The following is a 20,224-nucleotide window of genomic DNA, read 5'->3' as shown; positions in this document are numbered from 1 at the left end:
TCTGAGAACCCAGGATCACAAGACGAACTTCTTGTCACTTTCGTGGCTCTCCACCATCCATAAGAGTCACAACCAACTTACTAACACATTAAATTGTCTTGAACTAACAGTAAACACCAAACTGTTATTTTCCTGAGACTACTAACCACACATCAAAAGTTCCACAACACACTAAAATTATTAAAGCTGTTACCCGCCGTATACGTGAATTACAGCCTTCCACGATCCTCTTCAACTACCTTTCCCATCCCCACCTTTGTCTTCGTAGTATGGATCTCGGCATCCTCAAAATTTTACCACTTCCTGTAAGTACTCGAACACCATTTACTTTGCCTAACCTTCCATAGTCACCTTCCCTCCTGGTGCATGTATTCTCCACTATCTGATAAAAGTTCCCCTTTCTCCTTCAATTTAGCAAAAATCTACTACATTCTAAGAACACGACTATCTCAAGTCAAATGTCTACAGACTTTTCTACCACTGCAGCTGTACGCACACATCCCACCATTCCTCCATCTCCACATCCCCTGTATCTTGTCGAAAGACAACTTCAACTGGGTCCCTTTTCCCGCTCTACAAATTCATGCATCACATCTGCCCATTCCACCAACTGTAGCGCAAATCTCGTTACTTGTTCCCGCTCAGGCTTCCATTTTATACGTCCTGCCGTTATCCCCCACTCACAGATATAGCGGCCTCTTTACCCTTCCGTCCCTCTGCCTTCTTTCCCTCCTACCTACGCAGCATCTACTTGGAGGTGACCTGGAAGGACTTGAACGTATCACAGTCGTCGTGACCATCACGGTCGTATTATGAGCCACATCGTCACCATCACCGGCGTAGCATGAGCCACACCATCACCGTCTGAGTGTTAGAGAAAAATCATAAAAACAATATTTGCATATATTTTAAAGCTACAATCAATGAGTTTTATGTGTCAGAAATGCAGTGGAATAATGCATTCAAGTAGCAATAAACTACAGGGTGTTTCAAAAATGACCGGTATATTTGAAACGGCAATAAAAACTAAACGAGCAGCGATAGAAATACACCGTTTGTTGCAATATGCTTGCGACAACAGTACATTTTCAGGCGGACAAACTTTCGAAATTACAGTAGTTACAATTTTCAACAACAGATGGCGCTGAAAGTGATGTGAAAGAAAGAAAGACAACGCAGTCTGTGGGTGCGCCATTCTGTACGTCGTCTTTCTGCTGTAAGCGTGTGCTGTTCACAACGTGCAAGTGTGCTGTAGACAACATGGTTTATTCCTTAGAACAGAGGATTTTTCAGGTGTTGGAATTCCACCGCCTAGAACACAGTGTTGTTGCAACAAGGCGAAGTTTTCAACGGAGGTTTAATGTAACCAAAGGACCGAAAAGCGATACAATAAAGAATCTGAATGAAAAATTTCAACGGACTGGGAACGTGACGGATGAACCTGCTGGAAAGGTAGGGCGACCACGTACGGCAACCACAGAGGGCAACGCGCAGCTAGTGCAGCAGGTGATCCGACAGCGGCCTCGGGTTTCCGTTCGCCGTGTTGCAGCTGCGGTCCAAATGACGCCAACGTCCACGTATCGTCTCGTGCGCCAGAGTTTACACCTCTATCCGTACAAAATTCAAACGCAGCAACCCCTCAGCGCCGCTACCATTGCTGCACGAGAGACATTCGCTAACGATATAGTGCACAGGATTGATGACGGCGATATGCATGTGGGCAGCATTTGGTTTACTGACGAAGCTTATTTTTACCTGGACGGCTTCGTCAATAAACAGAACTGGCGCATATGGGGAACCGAAAAGCCCCATGTTGCAGTCCCATCGTCCCTGCATCCTCAAAAAGTACTGGTCTGGTCCGCCATTTCTTCCAAAGGAATCATTGGCCCATTTTTCAGATCCGAAACGATTACTGCATCACGCTATCTGGACATTCTTCATGAATTTGTGGCGGTACAAACTGCCTTAGACGACACTGCGAACACTTCGTGGTTTATGCAAGATGGTGCCCGGCCACATCGCACGGCCGACGTCTTTAATTTCCTGAATGAATATTTCGATGATCGTGTGATTGCTTTGGGCTATCCGAAACATACAGGAGGCGGCGTGGATTGGCCTCCCTATTCGCCAGACATGAACCCCTGTGACTTCTTTCTGTGGGGACACTTTAAAGACCAGGTGTACCGCCAGAATCCAGAAACAATTGAACAGCTGAAGCAGTACATCTCATCTGCATGTGAAGCCATTCCGCCAGACACGTTGTCAAAGGTTTCGGGTAATTTCATTCAGAGACTACGCTATATTATTGTTACGCATGGTGGATATGTGGAAAATATCGTACTATAGAGTTTCCCAGACCGCAGCGCCATCTGTTGTTGAAAATTGTAACTACTGTAATTTCGAAAGTTTGTCTGCCTGAAAATGTACTGTTGTCCCAAGCATATTGCAACAAACGATGTATTTCTATCGCTGCTCGTTTAGTTTTTATTTCCGTTTCAAATATACCGGTCATTTTTGAAACACCCTGTATATTCTAGTTCTACTAACAAGTTACCAACGTAAGTGTATTTCTCATGTGAAGCTGAAATTCATGTATTCCATGTATGATGTGCTCAATCAGCATTTAATCAGTATAATCTGTGTAAACATACATTAGCGCAAACCATTTCAGATGAGAATAGCTCGAGGTTGTACCGAGACCTTCTCATTTGAAATAGGTAGAAATAGGCCGTTATTAACCAACATGCTACACATCCAAACATGCTACGCATCCAAATACAGCATATCACCTTCCTCTACATACTACAACTTATTTTCAGCACGCACATTGTGTTACATTTTCTTTTTTTTACTTTTCTTTGACATTTGAATTATATGAATTATATTCTCATCAACTACGTAGTGACAAATTACATGGAACCATTTTAACAATTGTTAAGCATTCAATTCGCTGTAACCTTAGAGAAATCTTTATGTATCATGTTCTTTATAGCCGGCCGCGGTGGCCGTGCGGTTCTGGCGCTGCAGTCCGGAACCGCGGGACTGCTACGGTCGCAGGTTCGAATCCTGCTTCGGGCATGGGTGTGTGTGATGTCCTTAGGTTAGTTAGGTTTAAGTAGTTCCAAGTTCTAGGGGACTTATGACCTAATATGTTGAGTCCCATAGTGTTAAGAGCCATTTTTTTGTTCTTTATATTATTAAAAAAAAGACATTAACGACTGTCTACCAATAAGATTATAACAATGAGAAGCCTTTGCTATTAGATTGAGAATCATCCGACCCACCTTACATTTCAAGGCGTTGGTTTACTCTGTACTGTTAACGAAATAAATAATTAAATATGTTTTAACTCGTTTGGCAGAACAGCAGTAGCATGGTTGATGCCGTCGAATCCCCCCCTCCCCTCTCCTCCCATGAGGTGGAATGAAGAGGAGAGTGAAAGATAAAATCAGCTAAATTGTTCACTGTCTTGGGTAAGCCGCTGGTAAAAATCCGAAACGTCTTTTTAGTCTTTTAGAATTTTAAGAATTTAATTATATGTTGTGTTTGTACAACCAGAGATATATTAATGAGATTATGATGATGTGTTATTGCATAGTCTCTGCCATCAAGCGTTGCGACACGTCTAGCAGGAATTATTTATTGTAGCAATCAAAAACGTCAAGCTCTCAAGGCATCCGTCGACGTAAGCATAAGAACCCGTTCTCGCTTCCCAACAACACAACTGGTTAGTGAGCATAAAGGATGTTTTCACTGGCCTCCGCATATACCATATTTGAATATCATTGAACCATTACTGTGTGTATTCGGAAAAAGACTTCAAAGTTCACAATACTCTTCTAGCACTTGAAAACGATTGCGAATAGCAGATTTGTAGTAACAATCACAATGACTTATCAATATTTATACAAGATGTGTCCTAAAAGTTCTGTGACTGGATCACAAAACAAAGAAAAGAGGAAGAGAAGAGAAAAACAAAACAGATTAATTAACATTAAAGTACGCGTAATCTCCATGCTGCCGAGCGGATCCACAGGAAATGATGCTGCTTGTCCCCATGTGCCTCTTTAAAGTTTTTCTTCTGCTCTGTGCCAATGTTTTTTAATCACGTCATCGAAACTCCGCACTTCCACTTCGATGACGAATAATACAAAGACGCACGACAACACAGGAACTCCTGCTCATTGAATTACTACTCTGTAAGTTCTCTGTGTCTTAACACACTTCGTTTCAAGCAAATTTTTAGCGTTTTCAGAAAGAATCCTTCCTTCTGAAACGGAAGGTGTGCCGTTTTGAAGCATTCTGACAAATTTAAAGCGTGTATTTGACCGGGACTCGAAACATTATCCTTTTGATTCGCGTTCAGTGCTCTTACCGACTGAGCTATGAGGGCACGATTCACACCCTTCTCCCCGCCCCTCTTACAGCTCCACTTCTGCCAATACCTTTCTCCTACCTTCTGGACTTTCCGGAAGTTGAGCTGCAGACCGTGCGGGACTAGAACTCCTGTAAGAACGGATTGCTTCTTCACAGAATAGGAGATTATTTGTAGCACTAATCTTTTGCTCTATAGAGGAGCGTGCGGTATTTTGAAACTTCCTAGCAGATTGAAACTGTTTGCCAGACGCGGAATTGTATCCGGAATCTTACCTTTCGCAGTCAGTTCACTTATCGACTTTGCTATGCAGAAATTACTCACGACCCGTACTATAGATTCACTTCTGCTGCTGTTACCCGCCTCCTACCTTCCAAAAAGCACAGATATTTTCCTGCGTACCAAGAGCGCTTAGCAGTCTTGGAGTACAGTGGCAAGCAATCTTTAGCAGCTTTCAAATGATATCTTACTTATGATTCTTATGAATCGGTCGATCTTAATTGTTTGCTGCACGCTATTGTTTACTCAATAGTTTGGGCATCTGTAGCCTCCGAAGTCCGTTTCAGACGTCGATTGTACACGAATGCAAAGTTTTACAGATAAATGTATTTGATAGGTGCTCCAACAAACACATCTCATTATTTTAAAATCGTATTTATTCGGTTTTAAACGAAACAGTCCCTCGTTAACACTAAATCTAAATACATGCTCCAAGTTGTATGCTCAAGATATTCACCACTAATCTTATAATCGGATTCTATCACGATTTTTCTCTGTGTTGTAGATATCACCTTTCATTTTTCCACGTTTAAAGAGCGCTACTATTAATTAAACGTGTAGTTTGGGCCAAATTTGCCATAATATTAACTGCCAAACTAGGGGTTTCCCTGGGGACTCCTATTTTAAAAAACGCACTTGATATCCGTTTCACCTATGGTTGGCCCGCTAGATGGCGCATCTAGCGGGCCAACCATAGCGCAATCTGGTTTCCCCCTTCAAGCTAGACAAGTTTCGTTCTTTGTAGTTTTTTCGTTTGACGCTTATTTCGTCAGATATTTGGCCCGGTCGCGAACGATGGACCACCCTGTATATAGACTTGTTAATACCCTTTGTAAACACCAGTGACACAGAACTGAAATTGTTTGCATTAACCGTTCCTTCCTTTTTGGTGTTTTGTACCTCTATCGGTAAAAAAGGAACCCTTTTAGAATCGCTGAGTTTTCCGTCCGTCTACCTGTTTGTTTGTCTGTCTCTCCGACTGTTAAGACCGTTTGTTTCAGGAACGGGTTGGTGTATCCAGTCACCATTTGTGTCACTTTATAAGGACTACGGTCCATTGACAGAGTAAAACATTAAAGCTTATAAAACAATGCAATCTGAAGATACGGCCATTTATGTCATATAATTTAATAATCGCATACTTACTCTTCAAAACTTGTATGGTATTTCCTGTTGACCTATAATCGTAAAATTTGGCAAATAGTAAGTTTTCACAGTATAAGGAAAGGAGTGAATCTGAGAACTGTTGGTCTGTAAGTGTGTCGCAGGACAATTATTTTTGATTATCAATTGTCATCCGATTGTCAGTCTGACTATATGTTACAAACCCTTTTTCTCAGGAACGGTTAGAAGTATCAAGTTGAAATTTACGTCACGTACAAGGTCTCATGGTTTCGTGTGATATGATTACAGATGAACAACGTTCGGTTGGTTTCCTTTCCTTGTAATGTGAAAACTTGCTTCATGAAAAATTTCATAATTCTAGGTCAACGCGGAATAATGCATAGGTTTTCACCAGTGGGTTTGCGAGTATCAAAGTATGTTACGTTAATGGCCGAATCTATTGATTTCATTGACTTACAAGCTTCAATGTTTTACACCACCAACGTAACCTAGACCTTAGTATGTGACATAAATATCAATTTGATACGACTGGCCGTTTCTGAGAAAATGGGACGTTAGTAGTCGGACAGACAGACGGACAGACCAATAGAAAACAAAGTATTCTTATAAGTATCCAGTTTAATTACGATGGTCACTCCAAAAGAAATGCACACTATTTTTTTTTAAGATCAATGTTTTATTCTACATGCTTGAAGGTTTCACAGCGAGTACATACATCCTTTAGGAATAATACTTTCATTTCTCCACAAAATTTCCATCCCTCTCAACTGCCTTACGCCATCTTGGAACCAGCGCCTGTATACCCGCACGGTAAAATTCTGTACCAACCTGTTGGAGCCACTGTTTGACAGAGTGCACAAGGGAGTCATCATCTTCAAACCTTGTTCCATGAAGAGAGTCTTTCAGTTTCCCAGAGAGATGATAGTCACGTGGAGCCAGGTCAGGGCTGTAAGGCGGGTGTTTCAGTGTTGTCTATCCGAGTTTTGTGAGCGCTTCCATGGTTTTTTGACTGACATGTGGCCGTGCATTGTCGTGTAACAGCAAATCATCCTGCTTTTGCCGATGTGGTCGAACACGACTCTGTCAAGCTTGAAGTTTTCAGCGTCATCACATATGCATCAGAACTTATGGTGGTTCCACTTGGCATGATGTTCACAAGCAAGAGTCCTTCGGAATCGAAAAACACCGTAGCGATAACTTTTCCAGCAGAAAGTGTGGTTTTGAATTTCTTTTTCTTGGGTGAATTTGAATGATGCCTCTTCGTCTTTGGTGAAAAATGATGGAGCCACGTTTCATCACCTGTCACAGTTCTTCCAAGAAATTCACCTCCACCATTCTCGTACTGTTCCAAAAGTTCGCTGCATACCGTTTTTCTTGTTTCTTTGTGATCCACTGTCAACATCCTGGGAACCCACCTGACACAAACCTTTTTTAACGCCAACACTTTCAGTATTCTGCAAACACTTGCTTCCCCGATTCCAACGTAGCGTAACAATTCGTTCACTGTGATGCGTCTGCTAGCAGTGACCAATTCGTTAACTCTCTGCACATTGTCTGGAGTGTGTGCAGTACGAGGCCTGCCGCTGAGAGGACAATCCTCAATTTTACCGTGCCCTCTTTCATCACGTAACCTGCTTGCCCACCAACTAACTGTACTGCGATCGACAGCAGCATCTCCATACACATTTTTCAACCTCTTGTGGATGTTTCCCACTGTCTCGTTTTCACAGCACAGGAATTCTATGACAGAATGTTGCTTCTGACTAACGTCAAGTGTAGCAGTCATCTTGAAGACATGCTGTGACGGCGCCACTCACGGGAACAGGTTGAACTAAGTTTGAAAACAAGCGGGAAGGATGTATCTAAACAATGTAAAACATTCACACATGCTGAATGAAAATTTTATTTTTACAAAAATAGTGTGCATTTCTTTTGGAGTGACCCTCGAACAAATATGGCTAACTACAAGGCTGACCTATGTAGCAAAGTTCTTTCGTAACCCATGAGATTCCTCAGCCTTCAGAGGTTCAGTTATTGACCCAGTCTCCCCCATGTCATTTCAGACAGCAGCGTTAGAAAGCTGTTGCGAAGTGAGTTACGTGATTTCATGCAGAAACTAATATTTTATTTAATTCACCATCCATATGCATAAAAAGGTTATTGAGTACTGTACAGAGGCTATATCTGAGTAGCAAAAACGACTCATAGTACATACTGACTTAATATCGTCGACCGAGTGCTGTTGGTCAGACATTTCTTTCACGACTGGCCATTTACATTTAATTTAATATTGGGAATTAGCTACTGTATCACTATGTAACTTTTTTTTTGCATTCTTAACATCTTTAAGTACCTTGCATTACTGTTTGTAATGCGTTCCTGCAGCTCGATTTTGTTCTACATTATATGTGTAACTAGGAACCTCTTTTGATGCTAGTCAGTAGTCAGGATGAGCATTACTGCAAAGGGCATTTGATTCTAAAGCAGTACGTCAGGGAGAAAAACACTAAATAAATTACTTTTTCTCTCTTGACAGCATGTGGGCAGGGTGGGTTCTTCCTTGGCTCGGGTATGAGGTAGAATGCGTGGGCGGCGGCGTCTAATTACGCCTGGCGGTGTGTATCTCGTGTCACTGTTTCGTTCAGTTGACTGGAGACGCGCATCGTTCAGGTGGCCCGTTTAATTATTGAGAACGAAGTCGTGAATCGGATGGTGATACCTTGGATGTGGCGTCCCGGTGTTTCTCTTCTCTAAGCGGCCGCGTGTGACAGTGTTGTGCGTCGGCCACCACAGCGGCGCGGGTGGTGGTGGGGGGGGGGGGGGGGGTAGGCCAGTGTCCCGGTCTCGAACAACGGACTCCAGCTTGCCAGTCTTCGGCTATCAGATCTTCATCACCACCTCACAGGTGACTGCTGATGTGAAACCGTCTCCTTCCTGTCCTCATGAGTCACCTGGGTACTTAAAAATCACTCTTCAAATACCTTCTAACTTCTGTCTTCTGGCGGTGAGGCTGCTGCTTGCTATTCCATTACAGCGGCGGACTTGGTGCTTCTGTGTACGATGTAGTCTCTTCCTGCATGACGGTCTTCAGCTCCGAAACTGAACTGAAAACTACTGTCGGGCCCACTGCGTCTCGTGTATTTATTTACTTCAGTTCACTGGAGGTGAACGACTTCAAGGTCATTGCCTCTTCTGTCACGTTGAAAAGCTTCTCGAAGAATCTTCTTAACGTCGGTCATTGGCTCTTAGAATGTAGGCGAGGGCCTTTGATCACATGTGACAATTGAGCCGGTCGGGCGACGCCCTGACAGCTGAATCGACAGCGTCCGCTTATGTGGGGAAAGCGATGGCTTCTCCTGAACGTGCTGACTTCACAGTCATTGTCTCTTCTGCTCTGCCCGCTGTTTGCCAGGTGTAACTCCCCTAAACTAAACTGAGTTTTTTATTTATTTTCTAATTTCTACTTCACATTGATTTCACTAATTTATTTGCCTATCTTAAGTGTCACTCAACATATCCTTATCCTAATAGTCAGCCATGCAGGTTGGCTCTCATTTCGATGCGTGGTCAGCCGCGGTTGTGCAAAAGTTGCTCTCGTGTCTTGCAGGACCGACTGTGGCAGTGCTTCCTGCAGCGTCAGCAGGAGCCGGCGGATGGGGAGGCGGCGGCGGGGGCCGCGCCGGGGCTGGGGGCGGTCGGCGCGGAGGCGGAGGAGGCGGCGTCTTCGCGCATCGACCGCGCGGGCATGGACGCCGCCAAGCTGCACTGCTGCGCGCGCGCCGCCTCCGCCGCGTGCCGCCGCCTCTGCTTCCGCACCTACTCCAGCGAGTGGGTGCGCTTCTGGCCGCAGTTCAGCGCCCACTGCCTCGAGGACTCCGCCGAGGTCGCGCTGCTCACCTGCGTCCAGGAAGGTAGGCCGGCGCCTCGCCTCACCCCAGCTGCGGAGGCCGCAGTCGTAAACTGAAGAGCTAGCGGCGATCTCGCCGGGGGGAAGAGGGCTTTCTGGAAGACCACCATAACCAGAAGTCTGTGCCGATGCGGATACCTATGCATATACAGGGTGTTTCAAAAATGACCGGTATATTTGAAACGGCAATAAAAGCTAAACGAGCAGCGATAGAAATAGACCGTTTGTTGCAATATGCTTGGGACAACAGTACATTTTCAGGCAGACAAACTTTCGAAATTACAGTAGTTACACTTTTCAACAACAGATGGCGCTGCGGTCTGGGAAACTCTGCAGTACGATATTTTCCACATATCCACCATGCGTAGCAATAATATGGCGTAGTCTCTGAATGAAATTACCCGAAACCTTTGACAACGTGTCTGGCGGAATGGCTTCACATGCAGATGAGATGTACTGCTTCAGCTGTTCAATTGTTTCTGGATTCCGGCGGTACACCTGGTCTTTCAAGTGTCCCCACAGAAAGAAGTCACAGGGGTTCATGTCTGGCGAATAGGGAGGCCAATCCACGCCGCCTCCTGTATGTTTCGGATAGCCCAAAGCAATCACACGATCATCGAAATATTCATTCAGGAAATTAAAGACGTCGGCCGTGCGATGTGGCCGGGCACCATCTTGCATAAACCACGAGGTGTTCGCAGTGTCGTCTAAGGCAGTTTTTACCGCCACAAATTCACGAAGAATGTCCAGATAGCGTGATGCAGTAATCGTTTCGGATCTGAAAAATGGGCCAATGATTCCTTTGGAAGAAATGGCGGCCCAGACCAGTACTTTTTGAGGATGCAGGGACGATGGGACTGCAACATGGGGCTTTTCGGTTCCCCATATGCGCCAGTTCTGTTTATTGACGAAGCCGTCCAGGTAAAAATAAGCTTCGTCAGTAAACCAAATGCTGCCCACATGCATATCGCCGTCATCAATCCTGTGCACTATATCGTTAGCGAATGTCTCTCGTGCAGCAATGGTAGCGGCGCTGAGGGGTTGCCGCGTTTGCATTTTGTATGGATAGAGGTGTAAACTCCGGCGCATGAGACGATACGTGGACGTTGGCGTCATTTGGACCGCAGCTGCAACACGGCGATCGGAAACCCGAGGCCGCTGTCGGATCACCTGCTGCACTAGCTGCGCGTTGCCCTCTGTGGTTGCCGTACGCGGTCGCCCTACCTTTCCAGCACTTTCATCCGTCACGTTCCCAGTCCATTGAAATTTTTCAAACAGATCCTTTATTGTATCGCTTTTCGGTCCTTTGGTTACATTAAACCTCCGTTGAAAACTTCGCCTTGTTGCAACAACACTGTGTTCTAGGCGGTGGAATTCCAACACCAGAAAAATCCTCTGTTCTAAGGAATAAACCATGTTGTCTACAGCACACTTGCACGTTGTGAACAGCACACGCTTACAGCAGAAAGACGACGTACAGAATGGCGCACCCAGAGACTGCGTTGTCTTCTGTATCTTTCACATCACTTGCAGCGCCATCTGTTGTTGAAAATTGTAACTACTGTAATTTCGAAAGTTTGTCCGCCTGAAAGTGTACTGTTGTCCCAAGCATATTGCAACAAACGGTGTATTTCTATCGCTGCTCGTTTAGTTTTTATTGCCGTTTCAAATATACCGCTCATTTTTGAAACACCCTGTAGCTGTCAAAGAGCAAAATTAAAGTACAGTGTCAGTATTAAGATTTGTGCCCGTTTGTGGTACATGCTGTCGATAACAATTATCATACATGGTCCGCAAAAAATGTTCCGAGACTGTTAGTATTCTTGATGTACAAACGACGTCAGCGCAGTAACTATGGTGGTAACTTGATCTAACAACTATGAACAATATGTAACATCCCACCCGTCACTTATCTGGTTTTTTTCGTGTGTTCACCCCAGCTAATTGACTAACAGATCAACAGAGAGTGCAAAACAGCCGCAATATCGGATAACGCAAAGAAACTAATAAGTCCCTGTGACTCCTGATTGAACTGCGGTGGCAGTGTTGACATTAATTGATTCCGAACTGATCCCTTTTAATTAAAAAAGGGTGCACATTTATGTTATATTCAGCTGTTGAACACCAGATGCAAATGTTGAACATAAAAGTAATTAAGAAAGTGATTTTGAATTTCAACTACTTGATTGAAAACAGATGCTGTCGATTAGCATAAATTTATTTTAACTCACAACCTTCAATCATCACATTACATGACTCTCCTATCAGGCAGTGGGAATAAACTGCGTTTTCGTGGAGTAAAGAGCGATAGATCAAAAATAATTCCTATCGACTGACCCAGGCGTAATGCGAAGTGCGAGAAGGATTCTACAATACACGGCCCATGAAACCCTCGTGGAAACTTTGCCGACGTGATCCTACAAATTAATCAGTGGCCAAACTCAAGCCGGAGCGGGCGCAATATCACCGAATTCAGCTTGGCAGGACGTTGGCTTTTTTCGGACATGGTGCTACACGGCTGCACTCGTCTATTGACTCCTAGCTATCTTGCTCAGTACATAGCTGAATGAAAACTTTCTATCTCGAAGCTCAATCATTCCGTTTGCTAAGTCTGAAACTGCAGAGATGCTCACTCTCTCTCAGGCAAGCTGAGTAAAGGGCGCCACGTCTGCACTCCAGGCAAGCTGGAAACGGAGAACCTCCACAGAGACTTCTGCCAGTCTGCTCTTTGCCTCGGCTTCCTCTCCAGCAAAATCACTTACGCCAATTGCAGCGCAAGTCGCCTTAATTATGCGTCGCATCCCAGCGCTGACCAATGCCTGCTCTGAGAAGTGAACAAATTACCACAAAATTTCCTTTCCTCAACTTCTGCTATTTAGCTCCTCCCAGGCCACCCATCAAGGTTAGCATCTGCATAAAACACCAATTTTTCCGAAATTCTGACTCCTAGGAGAGTACTTCAAATTCCTTGGTCCTACGTTCCCATCAGAGGCTGGGGTATTTCATTCTGTCGCTCTTCACCTGATTTATTTCAGACTCTGCGGACCGTGAATTCAGCGTGAAGTTTCTATAGTCACGAACACGCATATTTCGGCCTCTGTTGACAGTTCCACCGTAGCTTTGCGTGGCTTTCTCGCATGTTTCACGGAAAACAGGAAGACGGACATTTATCAACAGGTGTACAAGTTCTCGGTCTGCTTTCCGGTACACCAGCATGGGGTCAACCGCCCCCTCAGTGTCACTCACCTTAAGCCAGCTGGAGGCCGCGCCCCGTTACCGCTTTCGCAGAGTTTGAGCCACCCTAAGCTGCCTGTTGTCGCTTCCCTTCGCCGTTCCCGGGCCAGGCACCACCACTCGCCCACGGTCAACTCTGAATACTTCCCTGGGATAAACTAGCCTCCAGTAAATCGACGCGTTTCCACAAAGTTTTCATGTCGCGTGAATACTTTAAAACCATCACCCAACATTAATTATTCCAACACGTCCATACTATACCCTCTACAAGATGCATTGTGCCTTGTCAGTCATTTTTGTTCAGCCCTACTGTTCGCTCAACGCGAGTTCCGTGATCTTTAATGACTTCATGTAAGGGGCATAGTTCTTGCCGTCTTGCAAACAGATGTACGAAATTTCAAACAATTTCGACAGATAGTATTTTTCTGCTGCAAATACCACATGTATGCCGAAAACCTCGAGTTGTCGTGTCCTGACATAGGTGGGAGAGGGAAAAAGGGGTTGCTGGTCAGTCTGCACTCCGCAGCGGTACAGAACAGAAGGCAGAAGGACAATTCACAGTGAAGGCATTTGTTTTCTTCTATCTAAGCCAACTCTGGCACAGGCATTTACTAGGAATGCAGGTGGTGAGACTCGATAGGAACTCCTTGTGGAGACTCTTGGACAAACAGGGTTTTGAAATAGTTGTTTATGCCAGACAGGACTAACTAATACACTGGAGGCTAGTTCTAGGGTTAGAATAACACTGTTGCAACAGAAACCAGTGCAGAAGTCCCTGGAGTGGATGCTAACCACAGTAGCAAACACTAGCTGCATCTAAAGCAACCACTTAATTGCAAAACAAAACATACTGAATGTGACACTGTTCACTTAGGCACACCAAGCGAGAGAGCAGACTTACGCGGAGCTGGACCGAGGCTGGAGTCGACGGACGCGGATTCGGCGCCCAAATCGTCTGACTGAGAACTCTGCCAAACGGCGGAATCTAGGGGTTTTAAAGAGTCTCGTGGGGGCACTGTTTTTCCCACTTAAAGCCTCTTAGCCAATCCCGTACGTCTGTTGCAAAATGCCTGAGAATCACGGTTTATTTAGGTCCTCTCTACTACTTCTAAGGCGGGGATGTTAATACAGTTGCACTAACTAAGTCCGTATTTGGTATCAACATTGTTCATCTGAAAGCTAAACGTAACTGCTCTGTCAAATAAGGCTTGCAACATTATTGTTATACATTTAGCCCCGTCCCTCGGGCTCCCTGGAGTAGGGACTGCTAGGTCAATAGTTTTTGGCGTTTTCGCTCTCTTTCTGACCCTTGTGAGCCTACTGACGTTGCTGTGCTCAGGGCTGGTATCAAGCTGGCTTTATACGCTACTACGTGCCTGTTGGCTGCAAAGTTCTACGGTGGCAACCTATTACAGCGTCTAGACGACATGTGAAGTTACATGTTAATTCTTTGAAGAGTAACTTACGCCCTGGGGCCACGTCTGGGGGCGTCTGCATTTTCGCAAGGCTCTCCCCTCACCGTTTACTTCATGTAACAATATCTCTCCCAGTTTCGTCTGCCCACAGCATCTTCTCTGCTTCCGCGCCTTGGAACGACTGTCCTGCTTTCTCACAGCTTCAAGATAACACTACAGTAGCAAGGAATAATCAATATATCTAACTGCAAAACCAATAAACCTAGAAACAGCTCTCGAGAATCTGAATACCAGCCTCTGTGCACTATCAAAAAGGGTGCAGAATATAGTGTTAAAGCTGAACCCGTCCAAAACCCAAGTAGTACCTGTTGGTAATTCTAGACTTATTAACCCTGTATATCGGGAATCTCTATCACGTTTAACTCTAAATGGGACAAATATCAACTCTCTTCCAGCAAACTGTCTAGGAGTAATAACAGATGAAAGTCTAAACTGGACTGAGTGCATAACTGCAATGTGCGAGAAGGCATCAGCATCACTCCATACCCCAAAAAAATATAAAAAGCTATTGTATGTTATCTGAATTCGTGTGTCTGTTCTTTCGGACATGTCGCAGTCACATTTGACCTCCTGTTGGAATCTCAAAGTAGCGAGCATGGAAGGGGACCGCAGACAGCAGGCGTTAGGACGGAATGTGGATCGTCTGGGGGCCCTACAGAGATAGTCTGCGCAACTGCAAACGTTCAAAAATGTTCAAATGTGTGTGAAATCTTATGGGACTTAACTGCTATGGTCATGAGTTTCTAAGCTTACACCTTAAACTAAATTATCCTCACGACAAAGACACAACCCCATGCCCGAGGGAGGACTCGAACCTCCGCCGTGACTAGCCGCCCAGTCCATGACCGTGGCGACTCAGACCACTCGGCTAATCCTACGCGGCTCTGCTCAGCTGCAGTGAATACTGTGTCCAGTTGGCGCAATGGTTAACTCAGCTGCGTAGTAAGCAGGATATCCCAGATTCCTCCCCTCTCTTCCTCAAATTTATACACGGTGGTCCATTGATAGTAACCGGGCCAAATGTCTCACGACATAAGCATCAAACGAAAACACTACAATGAACGAAACTCGTCTAGCTTGAAGGGGGAAACCAGATGGTGCTATGGTTGGCCCGCTAGATGGCACTGCCATATGTCAAACGGGTATCAACTGAGTTTTTTAAAAATAGGAACCCCCCATTTTTTAATTACATAATCGTGTAGTACGTAAAGAAATATGAATATTTTAGTTAGACGGCTTTCTTAGATTTGTGATAGATGGCGCTGTAATAGTCACAAACGTGTAAGTACGTGGTATCAAGTAACATTCCGCCAGTGCGGACGGTATTTGCTTCGTGATACATTACCCGTGTTAAAATGGACCGTTTACCAATTGCGGGAAATGTCGATATCGTGTTGATGTATGGCTATTGAGATCAAAATGCCCAACGGGTGTGTGCTATGTATGCTGCTCGGTATCCTGGACAACATCATCCAAGTGCCCGGACCGTTCGCCGTACAGTTACGTTATTTAAGGAAACAGGAAGTGTCCAGCCACATGCGAAACGTCAACCATGATCCGCAACAAATGACGATGCCCAAGTTGGTGTTTTAGCTGCTGTCGCGGATAGTCCTCACATCAGTAGCAGACAAATTGCGCGAGAATCGCGAATCTCAGAAACGTCGGTGTTGAGAATGCTACATCAACATCGATTGCACCCATACCATAATTCTGTGCACCAGGAATTGCATGGCGACGACTTTGAACGTCGTGTACAGTTCTACCACTGGGCACAAGAGAAATTACGGGACGATGACAGATTATTGCTTTCGTTCTACACTCCTGGAAATGGAAAACAGAACACATTGACACCGGTGTGTCAGACCCACCATACTTGCTCCGGACACTGCGAGAGGGCTGTACAAGCAATGATCACACGCACGGCACAGCGGACACACCAGGAACCGCGGTGTTGGCCGTCGAATGGCGCTAGCTGCGCAGCATTTGTGCACCGCCGCCGTCAGTGTCAGCCAGTTTGCCGTGGCATACGGAGCTCCATCGCAGTCTTTAACACTGGTAGCATGCCGCGACAGCGTGGACGTGAACCGTATGTGCAGTTGACGGACTTTGAGCGAGGGCGTATAGTGGGCATGCGGGAGGCCGGGTGGACGTACCGCCGAATTGCTCAACACGTGGGGCGTGAGGTCTCCACAGTACATCGATGTTGTCGCCAGTGGTCGGCGGAAGGTGCACGTGTCCGTCGACCTGGGACCGGACCGCAGCGACGCACGGATGCACGCCAAGACCGTAGGATCCTACGCAGTGCCGTAGGGGACCGCACCGCCACTTCCCAGCAAATTAGGGACACTGTTGCTCCTGGGGTATCGGCGAGGACCATTCGCAACCGTCTCCATGAAGCTGGGCTACGGTCCCGCACACCGTTAGGCCGTCTTCCGCTCACGCCCCAACATCGTGCAGCCCGCCTCCAGTGGTGTCGCGACAGGCGTGAATGGAGGGACGAATGGAGACGTGTCGTCTTCAGCGATGAGAGTCGCTTCTGCCTTGGTGCCAGTGATGGTCGTATGCGTGTTTGGCGCCGTGCAGGTGAGCGCCACAATCAGGACTGCATACGACCGAGGCACACAGGGCCAACACCCGGCATCATGGTGTGGGGAGCGATCTCCTACACTGGCCGTACACCACTGGTGATCGTCGAGGGGACACTGAATAGTGCACGGTACATCCAAACCGTCATCGAACCCATCGTTCTACCATTCCTAGACCGGCAAGGGAACTTGCTGTTCCAACAGGACAATGCACGTCCGCATGTATCCCGTGCCACCTAACGTGCTCTAGAAGGTGTAAGTCAACTACCCTGGCCAGCAAGATCTCCGGATCTGTCCCCCATTGAGCATGTTTGGGACTGGATGAAGCGTCGTCTCACGCGGTCTGCACGTCCAGCACGAACGCTAGTCCAACTGAGGCGCCAGGTGGAAATGGCACGGCAAGCCGTTCCACAGGATTACATCCAGCATCTCTACGATCGTCTCCATGGGAGAATAGCAGCCTGCATTGCTGCGAAAGGTGGATATACACTGTACTAGTGCCGACATTGTGCATGCTCTGTTGCCTGTGTCTATGTGCCTGTGGTTCTGTCAGTGTGATCATGTGATGTATCTGACCCCAGGAATGTGTCAATAAAGTTTCCCCTTCCTGGGACAATGAATTCACGGTGTTCTTATTTCAATTTCCAGGAGTGTATTAAGGGACGAAGCGTCATTCACCAACAGCGGTAACGTAAACCGGCATAATACGCACTATTGGGCAACGGAAAATCCACGATGACTGCGACAAGTGGAACATCAGCGACCTTGGCGGGTTAATGTATGGTGCGGCATTATGGGAGGAAGGATAATTGGCCCCCATTTTATCGATGGGAATCTAAATGGTGCAATGTATGCTGATTTCCTACATAATGTTCAAGCGATGTTACTACATGAACAGAATGGCGATGTACTTCCAGCATGATGAATGTCCGGCACATAGCTCGCGTACGGTTGAAGCGCTATTAAATAGCGTATTTCATGACAGGTGGTTTGGTCGTCGAAACACCATACCATGGCACGCACGTTCACCGGATCGGACGTCCCCGGATTTCTTTCTGTGGGGAAAGTTGAAGGATATTTGCTATCGTGATCCACCGAGAACGCCTGACGACATGTGCCAGCGCATTGTCCATGCATGTGCAAACATTATGGGAGGCGAACTACTCGCTGTTGAGAGGAATGTCGTTATACATATGGCCAAATTCATTGAGGTTGACGGATATAATTTGCAGCATTTATTGCATTAATGTGCTATTTACAGGTAATGAAGCTGTAACAGCATGCGTTCTCAGAAATGATAAGTTCACAAAAGTACATGTATCGCATTGGAACAACCGAAATAAAATGTTCAAACGTACCTACGTTCTGTATTTTAATTTAATAAACCTGTCTGTTACCAACTGTTCGTCTAAAATTGTGAGCCATGTGTTTGTGACTACGACAGCGCCATCTATCACAAAGCGAAATGAGTGGTCTAACTAAAACATTCATATTTCTTTACGTACTACACGAATATGTAATTAAAAAATGGGGGTTCCTATTTTAAAAAACGCAGTTGATATCCGTTTGACCTATGGCAGCGCCATCTAGCGGTCCAACCATAGCGCCATCTGGTTTCCCCCTTCAACCTAGACAACTTTCGTTCTTTACAGTTTTTTCGTTTGACGCTTATTTCGTGAGATATTTGACCCGGTCACTATCAACAGACTACCCTGTATAAGAAGCTATTCTCTCTTGACCTGAGAAAGAAATTTTTTCATAAACTTATACTTCCGGTTGTTGATTACAGCAATGTTACCGTGCAGGGCCTTTCTCGGGAGAGCTCGTGGCCCTTGTAACTGGTTACGAATGCTGCGTTCGTTATATTTGTGATGTTCGAGCCTCTGATCACATTTCATCACCATACGCACAGCTACCCAGGCAAGCGCAGAGATTTCTATACCCTATGTCGCCTTCAATGTTTTATCAACGAACACTGTCCCTCATAGCTCTCCTCGATCTTAACGTTCTTATCGGAATGGCGTGGCAGAAACACCAGTTCCCACTCCCTCGTTCGGCCACTTTCTGGAAGTCCTCCTCAGTAACATAAACCCGTCTCTGGAATAGCCTCCCGCATTGTATTAGAGAAGCGAATAACATCTCAAGCTTCAGAATAATCACATATCTTAAAAACACTGTCCCTGCATGTACTCATTACCCTTATACGTCATTCATTCGAACCTTATCTTCCTCTTTACCTAGTAATTTTAGTTGGTGCAGTATCCTTAATTTTCCTGTCCCCAGGGCTCGCTATTGCTGAAGATATCTATTTGGTTTACCTGTAATTTATTTTTATATCCGCTACTATCGCTATTGTTATTATTCTCATTACTATTATATTATTACTATTATTACTATTTGTTGTAGCTGCTGCAGTAGTGCAAGTACTGCCAGCATTAAGTTTATTAGTTCCTAGTCAGTATTATTTACTCACATTGCTACTTCGTACACTCACATCGTTTTAATACTATATGGCACATTAAAACTTTTGTTTCTTAGGAAAATTATGCAAAAGGGTACCGTATTTTTGGAACCCTGGTCCGATGTAAGAGAGATCATATCTAATTAAATAAATAAGTGAATATAAATAAGCTCGCATCTCGTGGTGGTGCGGAAGCGTTCTCGCTTCCCACGCCCGGGTTCCCGGGTTCGATTCCCGGCGGGGTCAGGGATTTTCTCTGCCTCGTGATGGCTGGGTGTTGTCTGCTGCCCTTAGGTTAGTTAGGTTTAAGCAGTTCTAAGTTCTAGGGGACTGATGACCGTAGCTGTTAAGTCCCATAGTGCTCAGAGCCATGTGAACCATTTTTGAATATAAATAAGATAGTCAGTCGCAATGGCCCATCAAGATGGTGCACCGGAAAACACTTGTTACAGATAATGGGCTGTAATTCAATTCATGGGTGACGACACTTGTTTTTATCAATACGAACTTAACCGCATGACGATATAGTGTACAACAGTTCGCAAATACCGAAGAAGATGTGATAATGTTGTGAGAGCCAAAAAGGCGTTGAGTAACCTCTTGACTTTCGATCTATCTTTCGCACCTGCTTCAGTCTTAGTGGACCATGAGAGACCCATTCTGCACTTTGTCATTATGTGGTAGATTCGTGCTCCTAACACCAAGTTTCGCCACCCACGAATTTAATTACAGCACATCGCTTGTAACGACTGTCTTCCATCGGCACCATTTTCATGGTTCAAT

General features: G+C 45.4%; 1 protein-coding gene across 1 annotated transcript in view; it reads left to right on the top strand.

Moving 5' to 3' along the window:
• The window catches only part of LOC126161254 (reversion-inducing cysteine-rich protein with Kazal motifs-like), a 480,526-nt gene that overhangs the window by 328,272 nt on the left and 132,030 nt on the right, over nt 1-20,224 (top strand). The window contains exon 8 of the mRNA XM_049916994.1: nt 9,630-9,690. Coding sequence (XP_049772951.1) covers nt 9,630-9,690 — 61 coding nt within the window. The remainder of the gene's footprint in view (nt 1-9,629; nt 9,691-20,224) is intronic.

The sequence above is a fragment of the Schistocerca cancellata genome, chromosome 2 (assembly GCF_023864275.1).
Source record: "Schistocerca cancellata isolate TAMUIC-IGC-003103 chromosome 2, iqSchCanc2.1, whole genome shotgun sequence".
NCBI lineage: Eukaryota > Metazoa > Arthropoda > Insecta > Orthoptera > Acrididae > Schistocerca > Schistocerca cancellata.
Note: the sequence above shows the minus strand (reverse complement) of the source record. Positions and strands in the feature narration are given on the sequence as shown.